Source organism: Drosophila yakuba, chromosome 3R (genome assembly GCF_016746365.2).
Source record: "Drosophila yakuba strain Tai18E2 chromosome 3R, Prin_Dyak_Tai18E2_2.1, whole genome shotgun sequence".
Classification (NCBI taxonomy): Eukaryota; Metazoa; Arthropoda; class Insecta; order Diptera; family Drosophilidae; genus Drosophila; species Drosophila yakuba.
Genome location: NC_052530.2, coordinates 10,757,896 through 10,775,047, shown reverse-complemented (window position 1 = coordinate 10,775,047; position 17,152 = coordinate 10,757,896). Strand labels below are relative to the sequence as shown.

Below are 17,152 nucleotides of genomic sequence, written 5' to 3'. Positions count from 1 at the left end.
TTGAGAATTTATAAAACTTTAAGCGGAAGTATTGAGAATAAGGGTATAAGTATTTAACAAACATTTTACTTAGCTCTTTTGAGTTTCCTTCTGCATCGTGCAATCTTCTGTGGCAATTATGATATAATCCCCCTTGATAACCCAATTTCCTTTCAAGGCCAAGAGAAGCAACTGCGACCACTCTATTTCCACACACCCCCTTTTAATACCACCCACGCGGTTTCATGGGCATAAATCAACCACGAAAACGTAATTAAAATATAAACAAAAACGCCAAGAGAAACAGATCCGAAGAGCAAAACAAACCGAAGGCAAAAAGTGCACAGATGTGGCTGCACAAACATTTTTTCCCCTCCATTATCTTTCTTGTTTTGGCCATAAACCAATATCTCATCTCTAGCCAGCGGGGCAGAAGTAAATAAACAAAGAATTAAGCCAAATTAAGGGTGAAAGAAATGAGAGGAGTGCCTAAAAACTGTAGTTGCAAACAGACAGCGCAATTGGAATGGATATTAATAAAAGATAAAGGTGCTTTTACCTTTGGTTAGAATTGTAACAGCCGGAAGGGTTAACCAAATGAAATATTATTACGATTAAGGCCTTAAACATTGAAATTAATTTTAATTTGCACAAAAAAAAGTAATGAACAACTGATGCCAGAAATCAAAGGATAAAGTAAAGGGAAATTCGGATGCTAGGGATCAGCAGCATACAACTCACGCAGGTTTTTGTGCTTTTTTTTTTATTTTGGCGAGATGAAAAGCGGGTGGCTATCAAAAATTTAAAAGCTTTTCATGTATTTCCCGCTGAGCAACGGCGAACTCCTCCGCGGATATGTAAATGATATTTTCGAGTGGACGTCAAACGCAGTCATGTTTTCCGAGCCCAACCAGCCCACAGACCGCACGGCCCCCTTCCACGCGCTCCTCCCACTCCACCCGCTCCACCTTCCACCTCTGAAGGCTTTTCCACCCATCCACCAGCACCCCACCCCACCCCATCCGCCAACATTGCGGTCGGAAAAGGCCACAGGGCAAGCGGCATTGGTTTCTGTTCCTCCGTTCTATAAGCCGCTTTGCCGGCCAATTTTCATCTCGACTTCCCCAGCCCAGTCCGGTGCTTTGGGTTGCTCCCTCCGCCCTTTTCCCTTTATAGGCATTTTAAATTTTCCATTGCCCGGATTTTCAGCATTTTACAAGCCATGAATTTTTTAATAACCCGGCTGATTCCCACCGCCGCTTCAATCCCCTTGCCCAAAATGCAAGCGACAATTTTCGCGTCAATATTTATGAGAAGCGACCAAATTGAAGTTGACAACCAACGAACCTAGGCCAAGAGTATCGCCTTTGAACTGCTATTGCTTTTTGTGGTTTTTCGCTGACGGCTTTTTCGGCAGAAGAATATGCCAAACAAAGAGCAAGACTCCTTTTGTTTTGACTTGAATGGGAATTTTAAGTTGGCTTTTGCGGTGTAACAGCGAGTTCTATGAATATTCCAAGGATTTAGTTGCTAGAACTTGAGAACTTCCCGGGATAACTATGCGGAAAATGCAGGAACAACGAATAAGATAAGATCCAAACATTCTGACTCAATTACAAATCTTTCACACACACACGAATATTAATCTGAATTTATTATAAACCTGAGCAAGCAAACGTGTACAGCAGCTCTTCTAGTTGCTAAACTGAAAGATTTATTTTGTGCACAATTCGCCCACTGAAATGTCGTTATAAATCTCAAGACCTTAACCGTATTTATTTGTCAACATATCTGAAATTGCATTTTCCGCAACCATTGCTCACACACGTTCCTTTTCTATTTCTCTTTGCAGGTAGGTGACAATGTACGTAACTTCTTTGGTAGGAAATATCTGGCCGACCATCTGCACTTTCAATCCCCAAAACTGGTTGCCTCCTGGGTGATGTACACATGTATTCCCTGTCTGAAAGTTATTCACAGATGGCTCCTCCTTCCGACCATCGCAATATTAAGCACATAAATTGGCTTATTTATTAACAATTGTTGATTGTGTTATATAATCGTGCGCTAAACAAAATCTTCCGGCCAAGTGCGTCATTGCAAAAAGTGGGTGGGGTAAATATTAGCAATTAAATTGTATTCAGTGAACCTAAAGTGAGGCAGCCAAATGCCAAAATGGAATTTTGTTTAGGCAATTAATGGCAGGCCATAAACAGCGAACAGATACCAGAATCCTCAAACTAGGTGAATTAAAACATATCTTACGGATTCTGCATCGCAGAGAACCATAAATTTGGTTTGCTGAAAGATAAATACAATTTTTCAAGGACACTGCAAAATTTGTGTATTTATATACATATATGCAATTAATTTATCCACGATATATGGAGGAATTTCTGAGGTGGCATAAGGTTAGTCATCAGCTTTTGAAATAGCGACATCTAAAACAACGCCCCGTCATCGGATGAATACTACCCTGGATGAGGGGTATATATTGACTGAAATTATTATAGAAGAAATATGTCTGTGATCTGTGCATAATGAAGCATTTTTCGAAATGACCCAAAAAACATACACCGGATCAACACTTCCACCCCATAATATGTATCTTGAATTTGTTGTCTATTTTAGTTTATTTTTACGCCACACCTATTTTCGAAACACTGCGTATAAACGTATTAAAATGTTAAATTTATTTGATTAGAAAAATTTGACTTAGTCAGCCTGGTCAGTTGGCAGCGCAACTAAATTTAAACTTTAACCAAATCACTTTATTTTATATTGAGTTTCGGTCGCTTCATTTGCATTGAAAAAACTGACGTAGATATGACGTTGGAAAAAATCGATCAGCACGTGGAAGTAGGGCTTAAAGCCTATGCATAATTTGCATAAAAAACAAATGTGTAGGCACATCCAAATATAGGAGTTTAGCACACACGCTGATAAAATTTATACCGGCTTTTTGAAGGATTGTTGTCGTCCGAAAGAAGCCAAAACAAAGACGAATATAATATTAATAAAACAAGTTGGCAATTTATCTTCTTGACTTTGAAAACAAGTCAGACAGCTTGTGATTTGATTACTTGTGAAAGAATTTGTAGCATGGCCAGGCCAAAATATCTATGGACATATCAAGCCAGATGCACAAATTAAATGTGATGCAACCATAAAGTACGAACTCAATTAAAAAAGTTAAGCCAGATTTTTGCTTTCACCATGTGTTTTCAAACACATATCGTTACTCAAGCGAATATAACCAAGAAGTCATTAAAGTTATATAACTTTTGTTTTACAGTCAGTCAAAGCGTCGTAAAATAGACACAAATACGCAATTCCATCTGCCAATTTAACTTCCTAATTAACTAGACCAGTCTAGTCAGGTCGGTTCCCAAAGTCCAGTCATAATTTCAAGCAATGCTTGACGAAAATAAACGAAATCGAAATCTATAGCACGTTATACCTGAATGGAAAATGTCAAGATCGTAAACAAACCAAAACTTCACAAATTTAAATACATAACGTGCCATCTATGGGAATTTTTATAAAATGTGCTGATCAGCTGCTGCGTTGTTCGCTTGTATACGTAAGTTATTAATAAAAATCAAATAATTGCTAAGAGTTAACAAAGCAAACGGTTTTACATTTACTCCATTGCTTTAATTTGCAACATTAATTTCTATTACAACCAATTGCAATTAAGAAAGTCGATGACTTCAAAAATTGTGTAGGAAATTGCTAAACGTTATTTGTGGAGTTACATTTTCAGAGACACAATAGTGGTTTCTAAATATCCAAACAACAACTCACTCAAACTTTGCGAAAACCTTGCTTCACATATTGCACAATATTTGTATTTCTTAATTAGAATCAATTTTTTATTTCTCTGGCTTTTTCGTTTTGATTCGGTTTCTTCTGTTAATTGGTGGCGATCGATTCCATTGGATTTATTGCTATTTGTTTGTATTTCTTACCAAACGCCACGAAATACAAAACGATACGGACTGTAGGTTCGATTGAAGTCTGTTGTTGGCCAAAACAAAGACAAAAAGCCAAAAAAGGAGAAGAGCGTTAATAAGCAACGGTAATCAAACGGAAGCAACCAAGTTGGTCGAGCGATCTGAAATGTTTATTGTGTTGCTGGGTTGGCCAATTTCCGGTTGACCGACAACGCGATTATGTAAATGCGCTTAGAATGTGCTCCAATGCAATCTGCTAAAAAATTTAAATTATCATTCACTTAAAAACTTTTGAGCCGTCATAATAAACGATAATCGTGTCTAATGACGGTTTCACAATTAATTGAATTGGTTTAAATGCAAAAGAGCGACAGCCATTCAAATACAAATGCAAGAAAAGAGGTGAGCATTCTAAGACAAAAAGCACTATATTCGTGATGTTTTGAATGGAAACACCTTGATATACGATTTAGTACTTTCTACTGCTATTTCTCCGATGCAAATAATAAATCTTTTAGATACACCCATGTGAAGTAGCAGATAGCCATCTGCAGTTGCTCTAGATTGACAAATTTCGCCTTCAAATCTTTAGAAGACCCACACTAATTAACGTTTATCTGGCGATCTTCAGCGTTCATTTGGAAAGCTTGAAGAACATGGGGCCACAGTCAAAGAGCAGGAATTAAGAATTAAGAATTCGCGACACGAAGAAAGAAGCCGAAGATTTGGGTGGGGGGTAGGGTGTGGGGGGTGTCTGTCGGAAGAACCGGTTGAGTGAGCGAACGACTCTTCTGGCGCATTGCCTTCAAATGGGTGTCAATGCTGAAGAAGCGACCGACCGTCAAACGGAATGAAACCGGTTCTTCAGAACTGCCACCTCGTAAAGCCACCCCCTCCCCTTTTTCTGCGGATGCGGGGTGTTTGCTGGTACCGTTAAGTAACGCGGTCAACATAACGGTGAACCAAAGACAGCGAAGAATCGCCGTCGTTCTTTGGCTTTTGACTTTGTCTTTGGCTTTTGGCTTTGCTCTTTGGCAGATTCTTTATGCGACTCTCTATCTCGGATTTCGTTCCATTCAAGCCAAAAGTGCATAAGCCAAAATCTTGTTTGTTTTTCGTTTGCCATTTCCCTTGCCGCTCTTTCTTCATTTTTTGGCCAATTATTTTCGCTTGGCCTGTAAGGCGGTGCACATTTCGTTCTTAGTTGGCCTGACCTGATTCTATGGCTCCTGTAGCTCCTATTTCCACTGCAATGCCCTCTCTTCAGCAATTGGGTTTTTTTGTTTTTGTTTTTTGTTTGGTTCTTGTTCATGGCTTTGTGCTTTTTGCGGTTGTTGCTGCAAATCTGTTGGCCTTTTTTGTGTCCAGCTTCTTCTCCGCTTTCAGTTTACCTGTGCTGTTCTTCTCGCTTCTGTTGTTGTTTTGGTTTAACGCTTTTTGACCTTAATACCCAATGAAAGGCGTCACCTTCATGGAATGAACCATACCATACCCCTCACTCCTCGCTGCTACCAATTTCTTGACTCAAAGTTAGTGCAAATTGAAACTGTCAGTCAAAGGGCAAAGGCAACGCAACGTCTACTGCATTCAAGCACCCCAAAACCCGTTTGCCCCCTGTCAGCTCTCACTTTACACTGACCTCAGGTTGCATTTAAGTTGACAATGTCGGCCTGGATTATCCCAGAAAATGAACGAAAAGTTCCGAAACCGAATTCCAACAGAAGCTAATGAAACTTGACCAAGCGGTTTCAAATATAAAATTGCTTTACTCGGCGGGTCTTTTGCGCATTTTAATTAGATATTATTGGTCTTAATATCTCTTAACACCCTGCATTTTGGGTTTCCTCCATTAATTTATGCTCTACCAGTAAAGAACAAAAGATCAATCTTTAGTCTCATTACTCATTCGTGGCACAAGCAGATACATTTAAAGCCACTTTGACATCCAACCAAAGCCCACAGAACTTTCTAGCCAACACACACCTCCTAAAAACATATATGTATATATATCAACACTATCTGTCATCAAGTAAAGTGTGAAAAATCGAAATGAGACAGCAAAACAAAGCTACAAAAACCAAAATTTGGAAACGAAAATAAATATTGCGCTGGCTCATTTTTAGCTTGCCAAAAATGCGCGTATATATTTTCGTATGTATTTTCCATTTGGAATTTTCACCAGGTAAACTTTGCTGCCAACCAAAAACAAGAAAACAACAAAAAGAAGGCGGTCACAATGCGGGCGTAGAAAACAACATAATTCTGGTTGTCTGTCTGTCTGATATGACACTTTGGTCGTGAGAGTCGAGCATGATATGATGCCGTTGATAATGCTGATGATGATGATGATGATCCGAAAGAAATACTTAGTCATAGTTTTCTGGCCCTTGTCATTTGTCGCCTGCATGTGAAGCTTAGACATTGTGGCTATGGAAAAAGTGGGTTAAGACTGCGGTCCATTGTTGTGTGTCGAATTTTGGCATGTGCGTCAGGTTTTCCTTTGTTACTTTTCCCCAACAATTGGCATTCAATGAAAGCTCCTCAAGTTTGTTTGTTGGGAAACAAATGCTGTGAATCTAATGAGGTACTAAGAAGGAAAGGAAATTGGGTGCCCAGAGTTGGTTGAACCTTAAAGATAGTAATTGGAAAGTACGAAACCTCTAGGCCTTAAATTTGCAGTTTAGAAAGTTCAGTTAAAGTGTAAGGTAATGAAAATTTTATTATAAATCAATTTATGTGCCTATTTTGTATGTTCATCCAGTTCATCGATTGTTACGTCTCAAATTCGATCTAGTCATGCTTCTTCCAAATCGACTTCTTCTGAACTTGACCGCTGAAATTGATTTAAATATTTCTTCACTAAGCAAATGAATTCCATTGATTAGGCCAAATTTAGAAGGCAATTATCATATATTTCTGTTACGATCTAGCCTTCGACTTTTAAATTATTGTTATTAAAGAAACTCAAAACATTTGACTAAATTTGTAGTTTTGTGGTGCAGTTCAACATAGTTGTATAAATTTGAATTCAAACTGCATTTCAAAGGTTGTACAAATTAATGTATGCTTTTAAGAATTGATTTTAGTTGCAAACTTACTCTATGCAAGGCATTTCCATTATTTATTTGGTTTTCGGTGTTTCGTTTCTAGATTCCTTTTAGATATCTCACTTCCTGAAAGTTTTCAGCATTTCCCCAAGGACTGTCGGCTTAAAGTTTAATAAACTTTATTCCTCACCAGCCAACCGTTCAACACAACCCAAAAAGAAATGCAGTAACGTCTACGAAACAATGGTGCAATAAGAAAAGGCCAAAAAAAGAAAAGAAAAGAGCAGGGGGCTATATAGGTAGGTAGGTTACCTGAAAAGGTAGCTCCATGGCATGACACTCAAAAGTATTTTGTATGTCAATTGCTATTCAAGCTACTCACGAAAATACCGGGCGAAGAGGAAAAAGCTATAGAAGAAGTGCCGGCGAAGTGCCGCAAAGTTTATGAGCAGACTTTTCGGGGAGTGAAGAAGTTCACTTTAGGGGAAAAGAAAGGCAGGGGTCACCCTCGAGTTTGTTAATTAAATTCACGGCAAGTGTGAAAGAAATGGAAAGAAATGGGGGGGACCCCGAAAAACAGTATGCTTAATAAATTTAAATGAGCCAAAACAAAGGAGAAAATTAGGACCAGCAATGGGTGTGATATAATGTTGCAACAGTAATACAACGTAACACGTGCAACGAATGCAGACAATGCCGAACCAAAACGAGATATATGAAATATGCGCTACTTAACCGCAAGTGGACTCAAGTTCAGTTCTTTTATTTCATTGCGGTCGGCGCTTTAGCCATATGATATCATTATCATTATTATTCTCATTCTGCTGGCCAACTTCCACAGGCCCCCTTTCTTCGCACAGATACAGCTGGTTTTACATGTTTAGTTGGTGTGCCTTTCTTTTGGTCATTGACTTTGGCGAAAAGTTCACTGAACCTCAGTTTCAGACAAGGGAAGGAAGAAGCGAAAAAGTAAGTTAGTCGTCTCCGACTTTCAAAGGGAGCGGATCGGAACGGAAAGAAACCTTTCCCTGAACGCCTTCCAAGTGTCAGATAGATATGGGTCAGTACAACCTTTCCAAAGTTTGGCTGGGAAAGGGTTTTGATTTGGCAACACGTTGTTTTGCTGGAAAGTTGCGAATGGTTCCCCTAATTATAGTTATTACTTGTGGCCTTAAACAAGCTTTTTAGCTAAAACTCATGGTTAGCTAAGTACTCAATAAAAAAATAAAATCAATCTGAAAGCATTCACTGCTTCAGTCTTTGATTTAAGTACCTTAACCTGAGATCAAGGTCTCCTTCCCTGATTTTGCATTTTCATCAGCCATGTCTGGACGTGTGTCTGGTGTTTTAGCTAAAAAGGCGGCGATGATGTTAATGGACAGGATAAAGAACAGGCAGTGGGTGGAGAAAAAAGCTGAGAAAAGCGAACAAAGCAAGATGATGTAGGTGAAGGTGGGGTAGCCACGCGTTTTGATGGATGACATTGATTGATGATGATTAATAATGGTGCATTTTTATTGCTTTTCAACGGGCCAGCATCCCCATCCTTTTTCAGTTGTTTAAATACATTAAAGTTGGTACTTGTGCTGGGAACGTGTGTTGTTCGAGAGGAAAACACCTGCATTCAGCCAAAAACAAACAAGGACCTAGACCTACTCGGTATCTCTCTATTCTCATCGCACTCCGTTGCGTTGATTATTTCGCTTGAGTGCGGCGCAAACTCATCAAGGAGCAGACCCAACAGGTCCACATTCCTCCTTTATCCTGCGTCCTTTTCGCCGTTTTGCGACGCCATATGCCGCCACGCATATTCGCTCAATTAAAAAGCATAAAATTACATTTTCGCTTAAATGAACTTTGGCCGCCTTAACCCTCGCTTTTCTCTCGCTTTTACACAAGTCGTTGCACGCTTTTTGCTTTCCTATCCTATTTCCCAGACTATGAATTTCTAGTCCTCTTCATCATTTGCCACACAGTTTCCCTCTTGCCATTTCTCTCGTCATTTTCAGCCATTTTCATTTACCAATTTGTTCCGTTAAGGCTTTAATAATTCGTATGGTAGTTTACTTAAAATGGAATCCTATGAATGTTTAAGGAAAAGTGTGAATATTTTATAGAATGTTTATATTACCAAATTTGCTTACCCATTTCCCTGATTTGCTTTATCGCGTTTTGCCCCAAAATCCGCATTTGCGGTTTTATTTAAGCAACTTGACAGTTACTGCATCGTATTTTTTTGCATCTTTTGCAAGGCGAATTCATGTATTTTTTATTAATTTATGTTCACCGCAATGGCATTTCATCAGAAAGAACACCGTTCACCTGCCCCAGCTGCTCATCAAGTATTACCCAACTTGACCCCGTTCAAACTGCTAATTAGATATTTATAAAATAAAGCTAAAAAAAAAAGCAGGCGAGGAAAATGAATATTTTCGGTATTGTGCCACACGGCGTATACTTAATTACATTTTGTGTTTTACAAGTTGTTAATTTTCCCGGGCACTGCCAATAAATTAATATGCAAAGCGCACAGACACACGCGCATGTGAAAATAAAAAGAGAATTTCAGGGACTACAAATGAAGACGAGAGGATGTGGCAACTTTTCACAGCCGGTCTCAGCTGAAAATTCCAAATCCTCGGCTCAGTTTAATGAAGCATGGTAGTCGTCCTTAAGTATGCCAATATAGAGGGTGGCGGTGGGGAAGTGTATGGGCTTTAAGGGACACAACCAATTTGTTTGCGGGGTTGCCATAGTCACATATGAATTTTTAAGTGCAAACATAATAAGCAGCTTAATGAACAGGCACACACACACACGTGCACTTGGGAGACCCTGCCCCCCACCACAACGTCCATTTTGGGGCAACCCTTTTTGAGTATGCGAGCCTTGTGCCATGAATTTAACACGTGTGCGTGTGCGTGAGATCGGTGCAGAGAGCAGGAGGAAAACCTCTACAGCAGGGGACGAAATAATAAGGACAATAAGTTTAGAAAGTCTTCAAGTATTGAGAAATTAGTAACGTTGTAGTAAAACTTTACTTTAAAACTATTAACAGGAATGATTAAAAGAAAAAGACTAACTTTAATATTATTATAAAATCGTGTAGAAATATATTTCAATTTATATAACTAACTCACAGAATATAGAGTTATTAGTTTGACAGCGATAGTAATAGTTATAGTAATACTAATAGTGGGGCGTGAGCTGGCGTGCGTTTTCACCCAACTTTATCATCGTTAACACTTTAACGGCTACCACCGACTACCCGACATTCTCATCTTGTCAGTCAGCGTTGAAAATACCACAAAGAACTGTCAAAGTCGTCGTCATCCTTCCATGAAACCCCCTTGGTTACCCAACCCCGATAAGTCCTCCACAGGCACGAGCAGCGGCATCATCATCATCATCATCATCAGATGGAGCGGCAGCCACAGCAGGAGGATTGTCATCATATCATTCCCCTGTCGTGGGTGGATTTTTTACGCCAGTTGTTGTTTTGCTTGTTGTCCTGTCGTTTGTCCCTTCGGTTTCTTTGTCCTTGCGTGTGTCCTGTCACCAGCTCTCTCGGTGTTTGTGTTTATTTGTTGCTGCCATCGGAGCTGTTGTTTTTGTTATTTTATGCTCGCACAATTTGCATTTTAATTATTTAAGAGAATTTTGATTAAAAAATATATATGTCCACGAGATGGGGAACAAAAAGCTGCTTGCTCTTTCTATTCATGGGGAATGCTCCGTTTTGGAAAAGGTGTGCGGCTTTCGATTTCGGTTTCCATTAACATTTAAATCAAATTTGATTTTTCAAATCAACAATATCTTGTTTGCATGCAAATAATAATAAAATTGTGGTTTCTTTCATGTTGAGCGTTTGAAATATAATATTTAAGGTGTCAAAATACAAATTCTTTTTCACAAATAAAGAAATTCCGAAATAATTATATTAAATACAAAATCATGGTATAGAAGAACATTTGAAATTCGTCTTTTATTTGCCTGGCATCCATGGAATTTGTTCTCCTTCTGGCTACTGCCGTAGTACAAACAAAAAAGAAAGCAGCTCCGCTCGAAGGATTAAGCCGCTGCTAAGGGCTGATTCTGCGGCATCAGTTAAAAACGAAAAACCCCCTCAACACAAAATCCACTCTGCTGGGTTATGATGTTTTATGCATGTGACGTGGCCGCGTTAATTCTGACACTTTCATCAAATGCTCTCTTTCATCGGGGGAAAATGTTCATTCATTTAATTTAAAAATTTTTACGATTGATGTGGGATGTGGAGGGGCGTAAAAAGTGTTGAAATTTGCGCCTTGCATTGGATGGTTTTAGCTGGCTCATTAGACGGGGCAAGAACAAACATTGGACATGGACATTTCACATGCGGGGTGCCCAATTTATGTGGTCCCCCAACATTATTCAAAGTGACAGGCTTCCTTTCTCCGTTCTCTGCTTCCCTCCTTGGAGACTACCTGTCAAGTGGCAGCCAGCGGCAGCCAGCAGGCAGTGCAACAATTTAGATACGGATACATCCCCTTCGCCACCCCACGACCCACGCAACATGAAAAAAACTGGCAGCAGGGAAAAAAGAGAGAATACAGAAGCAATAAACATTTTTACAGCCATAAATTCTTTTGAGGCACACTCACTCCCCGCCAACTCTCAGCCACCGAACTCTCCTCACTTACTAAATTCTTCATAAATTTCTTATTTTTATTACATTTTTGAACTTACGAATATTTTGAAATGCCCCTCACTCGCTCTTCGCGTTGGCTCTTGTTGCATCCGAAATAAATTTTTAATATCTAATTTTTTATTTCCTTTCTTTTCTTTGCAGGTAAGTTTTATCCATCACCGGAGTATCGAGAACGAACACCAGCTCCATTCTACTTTTAGCACCCTGCTCGGATGTTGTGAGCACATGTGTAATGGTTTTTTATTCTCGGTTTTTATTACACTATCAAATGCATTTTGGGGAACCTACTTACAAAAATTACATTTCCGTGGCTTTCAACCTGATTTAGAACTTTAATGCTCAAATCAAAGTAAATCACATTTTATTATCATATTTCCTGTGCTGAAGATATTTTTATTACTTTTCAAATTAAACCTTCCTTTAATTTGGATTCTATTAGTTCGCTTCTTATTGAAAACAACATTTTTAATTGAATTTTAATGGGTGTTTTACCTGTGGTAAATTAAAACCAAAAAGGCATCTGGATCAAAAGCTTTCGTATTTAAATTTCATGAATTTTCATACAATGCCTGATTGTATATTTAGTTTCATGAAAACACAGTTTAATAACCAAAACAATGAACTCAAGACGGCGAAAAACACCTTGAACTGTATTTGCCATACCACATTACACCAATAATGTTCGGCCTATAAAGATTTTAAAAATTATCATTATTAACATACGTGCAACACTCGCGCACATGGCGTATATTTCAGGGCCTATTTTGTACCCATGCTTTTGGGGTATTTTGTATTAACAGCCAGTTCGATACTCGGAAATATATACTTAATGGTAAAGATTTCAATTGGTGTCAAGGTGTTCTGGGTAATTGATAATCATGTCCTTCATGGTTAAAAAGAATCGGAAAAATACACACCAGGTACCTTAATATGCAAAAACTCTGGGTCACCTTTCTAGTTTTTCTAGTTTCTTTGTGTTCAATATTTAATTTTTGAGCTGATTTCCCCCGAGGTTTTCCGTTTTCAGGCACATAATTAATGTCTACTTAAGTGATATGACAGTCGGTCAGTCGCTCTGATTTTCCGCCACTCTCGATCCCTACCGCCTGCCGACTACCGCCCACCGCCGCCTCATTTTCCACCCAGCTAGTTTAATTACTCACTAAGCAGACTATATAGATACAGCGAAATCGGGCGAGTGGTGCGCAGTCAACAGTGTCTGCTAAAAATATCTCATCACCGCACACACCTGCACGCCGGACAGCCCGATGTTCGTTCGCTGTGCTGAGGTAAAAATTTATTTTTAATTTGGAAGAATATTTTCACAATTTTTTTTCCACTCTACTGTTACTCAAACATGTGCATACATTCATGTATGTGTATTTAGTTTTCCTGATATTTGCTATAGAGAGAAAAATTTGGATTCTTTTTTGCGTTCTGCCGTTTTCCTTTTCTCCTGTTTAGATTTTGATGGTAGAAAAATATTTTTCTTTTGGCTAGCATGGCAGGCAATTTACACATTGTTCAAAATTACGTGAAATATATACGGAAAATGTGTCTATATATAGAGGAGATGGAGGAGTCTGGAGAATTTTGTTCGTTTTAATGACACGCAGAATGGAATTTGTCGAAATTGAATGGTTGTTTTTATTTCCTCCAAATGGATTGGCTGAAAAATACGACAATCTAATTTGGCCAATACTCGCCGTTATTTATGTATGTATGTGTGCTTGCCGCATAAATTGACCTTTTGACCCCACTTGTCTTGAACGCAGCCTAACAAGCTCACATCTCATATTCATCGTTTTGTGGGGCTCAGTTAATAAATTGAATTAACCCAACCAACCAGAGGCAACGTTGTGAATTCAAATTGGTTGACATTGTTGTCGCTTGTCACCCACTCAACGCTTAAACGGGCAATATTATAGGGGGTTTGAAAAGGGGATGTGGACGCTTTATACTACAAAGCTGCATCGTTAGGCTATGCATTGATTTCCACTCAGCAATTGTCAATTTTAATTGAATGTCTTGCACTGCAATCCGAGCTAATCAGCTTTTGTCCGGTTAGCCCAGGTACAGTTGTGTTCGGTGATATTTCCATTGACGGTGTCTTCAGGCGCAGTTGTATAGTTGTGTTCAATAATATTTCAATTAACCCGCCCTTGTTTTTATGATGGATCTTTCCTTTATCCAAATGCACGAGTGCGAGTGCGAGTGCGAGTGCTGACATCATTTCCGTTTATGCTGCAGCAATGCAAAAAAGAATTCAATTAGTGTGGCCGTAGGCAAACTATAATGCCGCGATAAGTGGACAGTCCTCGGGTTCCTCTTCCACTTTTTTTTTCCAGTGGTCTCCTCATCTCTCCCTCTTTCATTCAGTGGCTGGGTCGCGTTCATGTCGTTCTGTTTTGTGCCGCCTTAAATGGATTTTGATTGAGTTTAATTAAATTTTATTAGGTTTTGTCACCCTCTCCACATGGATGTGGATGATGATGTACGTCCGGTCCAGAAGCAGAAGTGGACGGTCAAGTAAGGGGTTCTTTTTTTATGGGGAGCAAATCGAGGGAGGGATCTCTTGGTTTTTCCGAAATCACAGCATTTGCTTTTGGCTTATTATTGTAAAGTGAACGGGCGTGATGCATTTGATGTCTATATGGACTTAAACGAGGGTTCTTTATTAGTAAGAGACAAGGATGGGGAGAGTGAGAAGGAGACAGAGACAGAGGGGGGGAATATGACTGTCGGAGACGTATAAAATTTCACTCATTCAATTCAGATTCATTTGTTCAGTGAGTCCTCTTCTCGCTGCATTCACATCCATTTACGATGTGTTTATTGAGTCTTTGGTGGCCTTTGAATCTCTTCTTTCCAACCGGCTTTTTACCCCACTTTTTCCCACTCTTCTCTTTTTTTTGTGTGTGGCCAATGAAGTCGAATTTGCTTTTTTCTTAGCTATATGGAATTGAATTGAAGCATTGAACTGTCTTTTTATGGCTGGTAAAATCGTTTCATTTCTTTTCGTTTATTTGCAACCTGCCAAAGCGGTTTGAAACCAAATATCTTTATTTTTCAAGGCGTTGAAGGCATAGGAATTTTCTCTAATTGGTGCCAGGTTTCGCACTAAACGAGTATCTTCGATAAAAACTTTTATGCTACTAACATTATTTCTCTAATTTCTCCAAGCTATACACATTTAAATGAATGCTCATTGGACAAGATTATTTGAAAGTTAACAATTGATATTTATTTAAATCATTTAATAGACAGCAGTCAACCAAATCAGGTAAACACTTTGGTAATGTAAGCCGTAAAAAGGCCACTAGGCATAGATGAAATGGGAATGGCAAAAATACCTTAGTTCACGCTCGTCGGTTGATGGGGTTTACGAGCCACAATTTCATACAAATTTAAGCTCTTAAAGATGACATTTTGATCTGTTTTGATTTCCCCAGAGAGGCTGTCCTGTGTGTCCTTGCAGTCCTGTAACGTGATTTCTTTCTCGCAGTCTCCCTTTTTTCCCAACTGCCTCCCCTTTTGCCCCTTTTTGCCCTGACGAACTTATTTTGGTTAACGTGTTTTTTATATATTCCCACCCATATATGTATGTATGGTTCGGGTTTATTGCTTGTCTGTGCGGAAAAGAGAGAGGGCAGTAAGCGAGCAGGGAGTAAGCGAGATGGCGAAGGGTCGTCGTCTCGCATATCCTTAATACATAAAATATGTTTGATGGTTTCGCCATGCTCATATGTCAAAGGTTAGCGCACGTGCTCACGCTCTCAGAGTGCTTTTGTTGTTGGGCTGCAAAATCGAAATTTAATATATATCCATCCGCATATATATGTATATCTGCGTGGAATTAAAGTATTCAGCGAGGGTGGTCCGGCCGGTCTTTGGTGATATATCGAACTCTATTTTGCGGTGGCTGCTGAAGGATTACCCCGATTTTTGTGCCACATCTCGCGCATTTATTTGGGATTTTCTTGCTTTTTCCCTTTTGAAAACTGTGCGCTACAAAAAAGTATCTTGTAAATGTTGAATTATTTATGATGGACTCGCAGTTGGGGGTGCCACTCCACTTCCACTCGACTCTTTTAAAGATCGATTGATTATATTTTTGGAGGGCATCTCCTTATCGTGGCCAACAACTTTCAATTAGCCTCGGGTCGGACCAACATAATGACAATTGATTGCCATTGTCGGGCGATATCTACTCGAGCGATATAGGCGACAAATCAATTATAGACCCCAATGGTTTTTCTATTTCTATCGCTCGCTTTTTATCACCCACAAATGTTTGTCATGTTTACCTTTTTCCGGGACAATTCCATAATTGGAGAGCCTCTTCACTGGGTGCCACATAGAAAGTTTAACGAACGCGTAGGAAATCTTTGGGTGAAAATCTCAACGCCACAACAGCAAAAGTTAATTTCTGTATATTGTGCGGAGAGAGTGGAACGATGTCGAGTGTTATTTTTGTGTGCAGCCGCAAATGACAAACATTGTTATCGCGCCCCTTCTTCAACGCCCCATTGTAGTTTACTTTATCTTTGCCGCAATGTCAGCGACAATTGCTGGGTAAATATATTTACCCAAAACCAAACCACAGACATTTCAGTCAAGTGCTATTTATGCGACTTTGAATGAATTTACTGCAACTTATGGTTCGCCGGAAAAATATATGGCCAATGATTTACAAAGTCAATAAAGGTGCCTCCTTTTTCGCTACAATTATCTTGAGTCTAAAATTTTGATATATCTATTAGATTATAGCTTAAAATTTGTATATATCTATTAGATTATAATCATGTTCTAATGCATTGCAGTGGTTTTCATTTTATTAGTTTCAGACTAGATTTTTCTTTTTGTGATAACTAAAGATAGTACTTATAATGACCACCATATAAAACGAAGGGCAACGCGTAGTTCTTGGCTAATTTTCGTTATCAGACCAGAAGCTGTTAGCCATATTTGCCCAGTGATAAATCTGTACTACTTTAGGTTACCTTGCGTACAACCGCCGACGTATCATATAACCGAGTCCAGACAGACGCGTGAGTTCAGGGAGCAGTGTGTGCAGAGATTCTTTTCACCGACGTGAACTGATTTGCCTGGCTGGCGGCTGCAAGTTTGCAACCCAAACCCCAAACCCCAAAACCCTCGTCACATTGTCTCTATAGCTGTCAGTTTAGCCTCTGCTCGTGCAGGTGGGTGGTTCTAGTAGGAAAAGTGGGTACAAGTGGGTGAACGTGGGTGGGGCTTTACACAGGGTGAAGTTGAGGCGTGTCTGTGCTTATCAGTGAAAACATTTGGCCAACCTTCTCTGGCGGCAGCGGCTGTTTAACGGGTTGCCATTCTGGGGGATAAGGGAACAAGGTTCGCTTCTTTTTCTGCTTCCTCCTCTGCCAGCAGCCCTTCATTTTATTATGCCGTATTCTTTTTTCTGGGTAGTTAGGAGGTGCAAATGTGCGTAACTTGCCACA

The 17,152-nt window shown here is 39.4% G+C and overlaps 1 protein-coding gene across 8 annotated transcripts in view; it reads left to right on the top strand.

Moving 5' to 3' along the window:
• Positions 1–17,152, top strand: part of LOC6536321 (maternal protein pumilio) — a 177,995-nt gene that overhangs the window by 100,650 nt on the left and 60,193 nt on the right. For 3 of the 8 annotated variants that reach the window (XM_015192180.3, XM_039376763.2, XM_039376764.2), the window contains exon 2: positions 1,832–1,843. The exons of the other annotated variants lie outside the window; for them this stretch is intronic. In XM_015192180.3, coding sequence (XP_015047666.1) covers positions 1,832–1,843 — 12 coding nt within the window. The remainder of the gene's footprint in view (positions 1–1,831; positions 1,844–17,152) is intronic. 8 annotated transcript variants of the gene reach the window in all.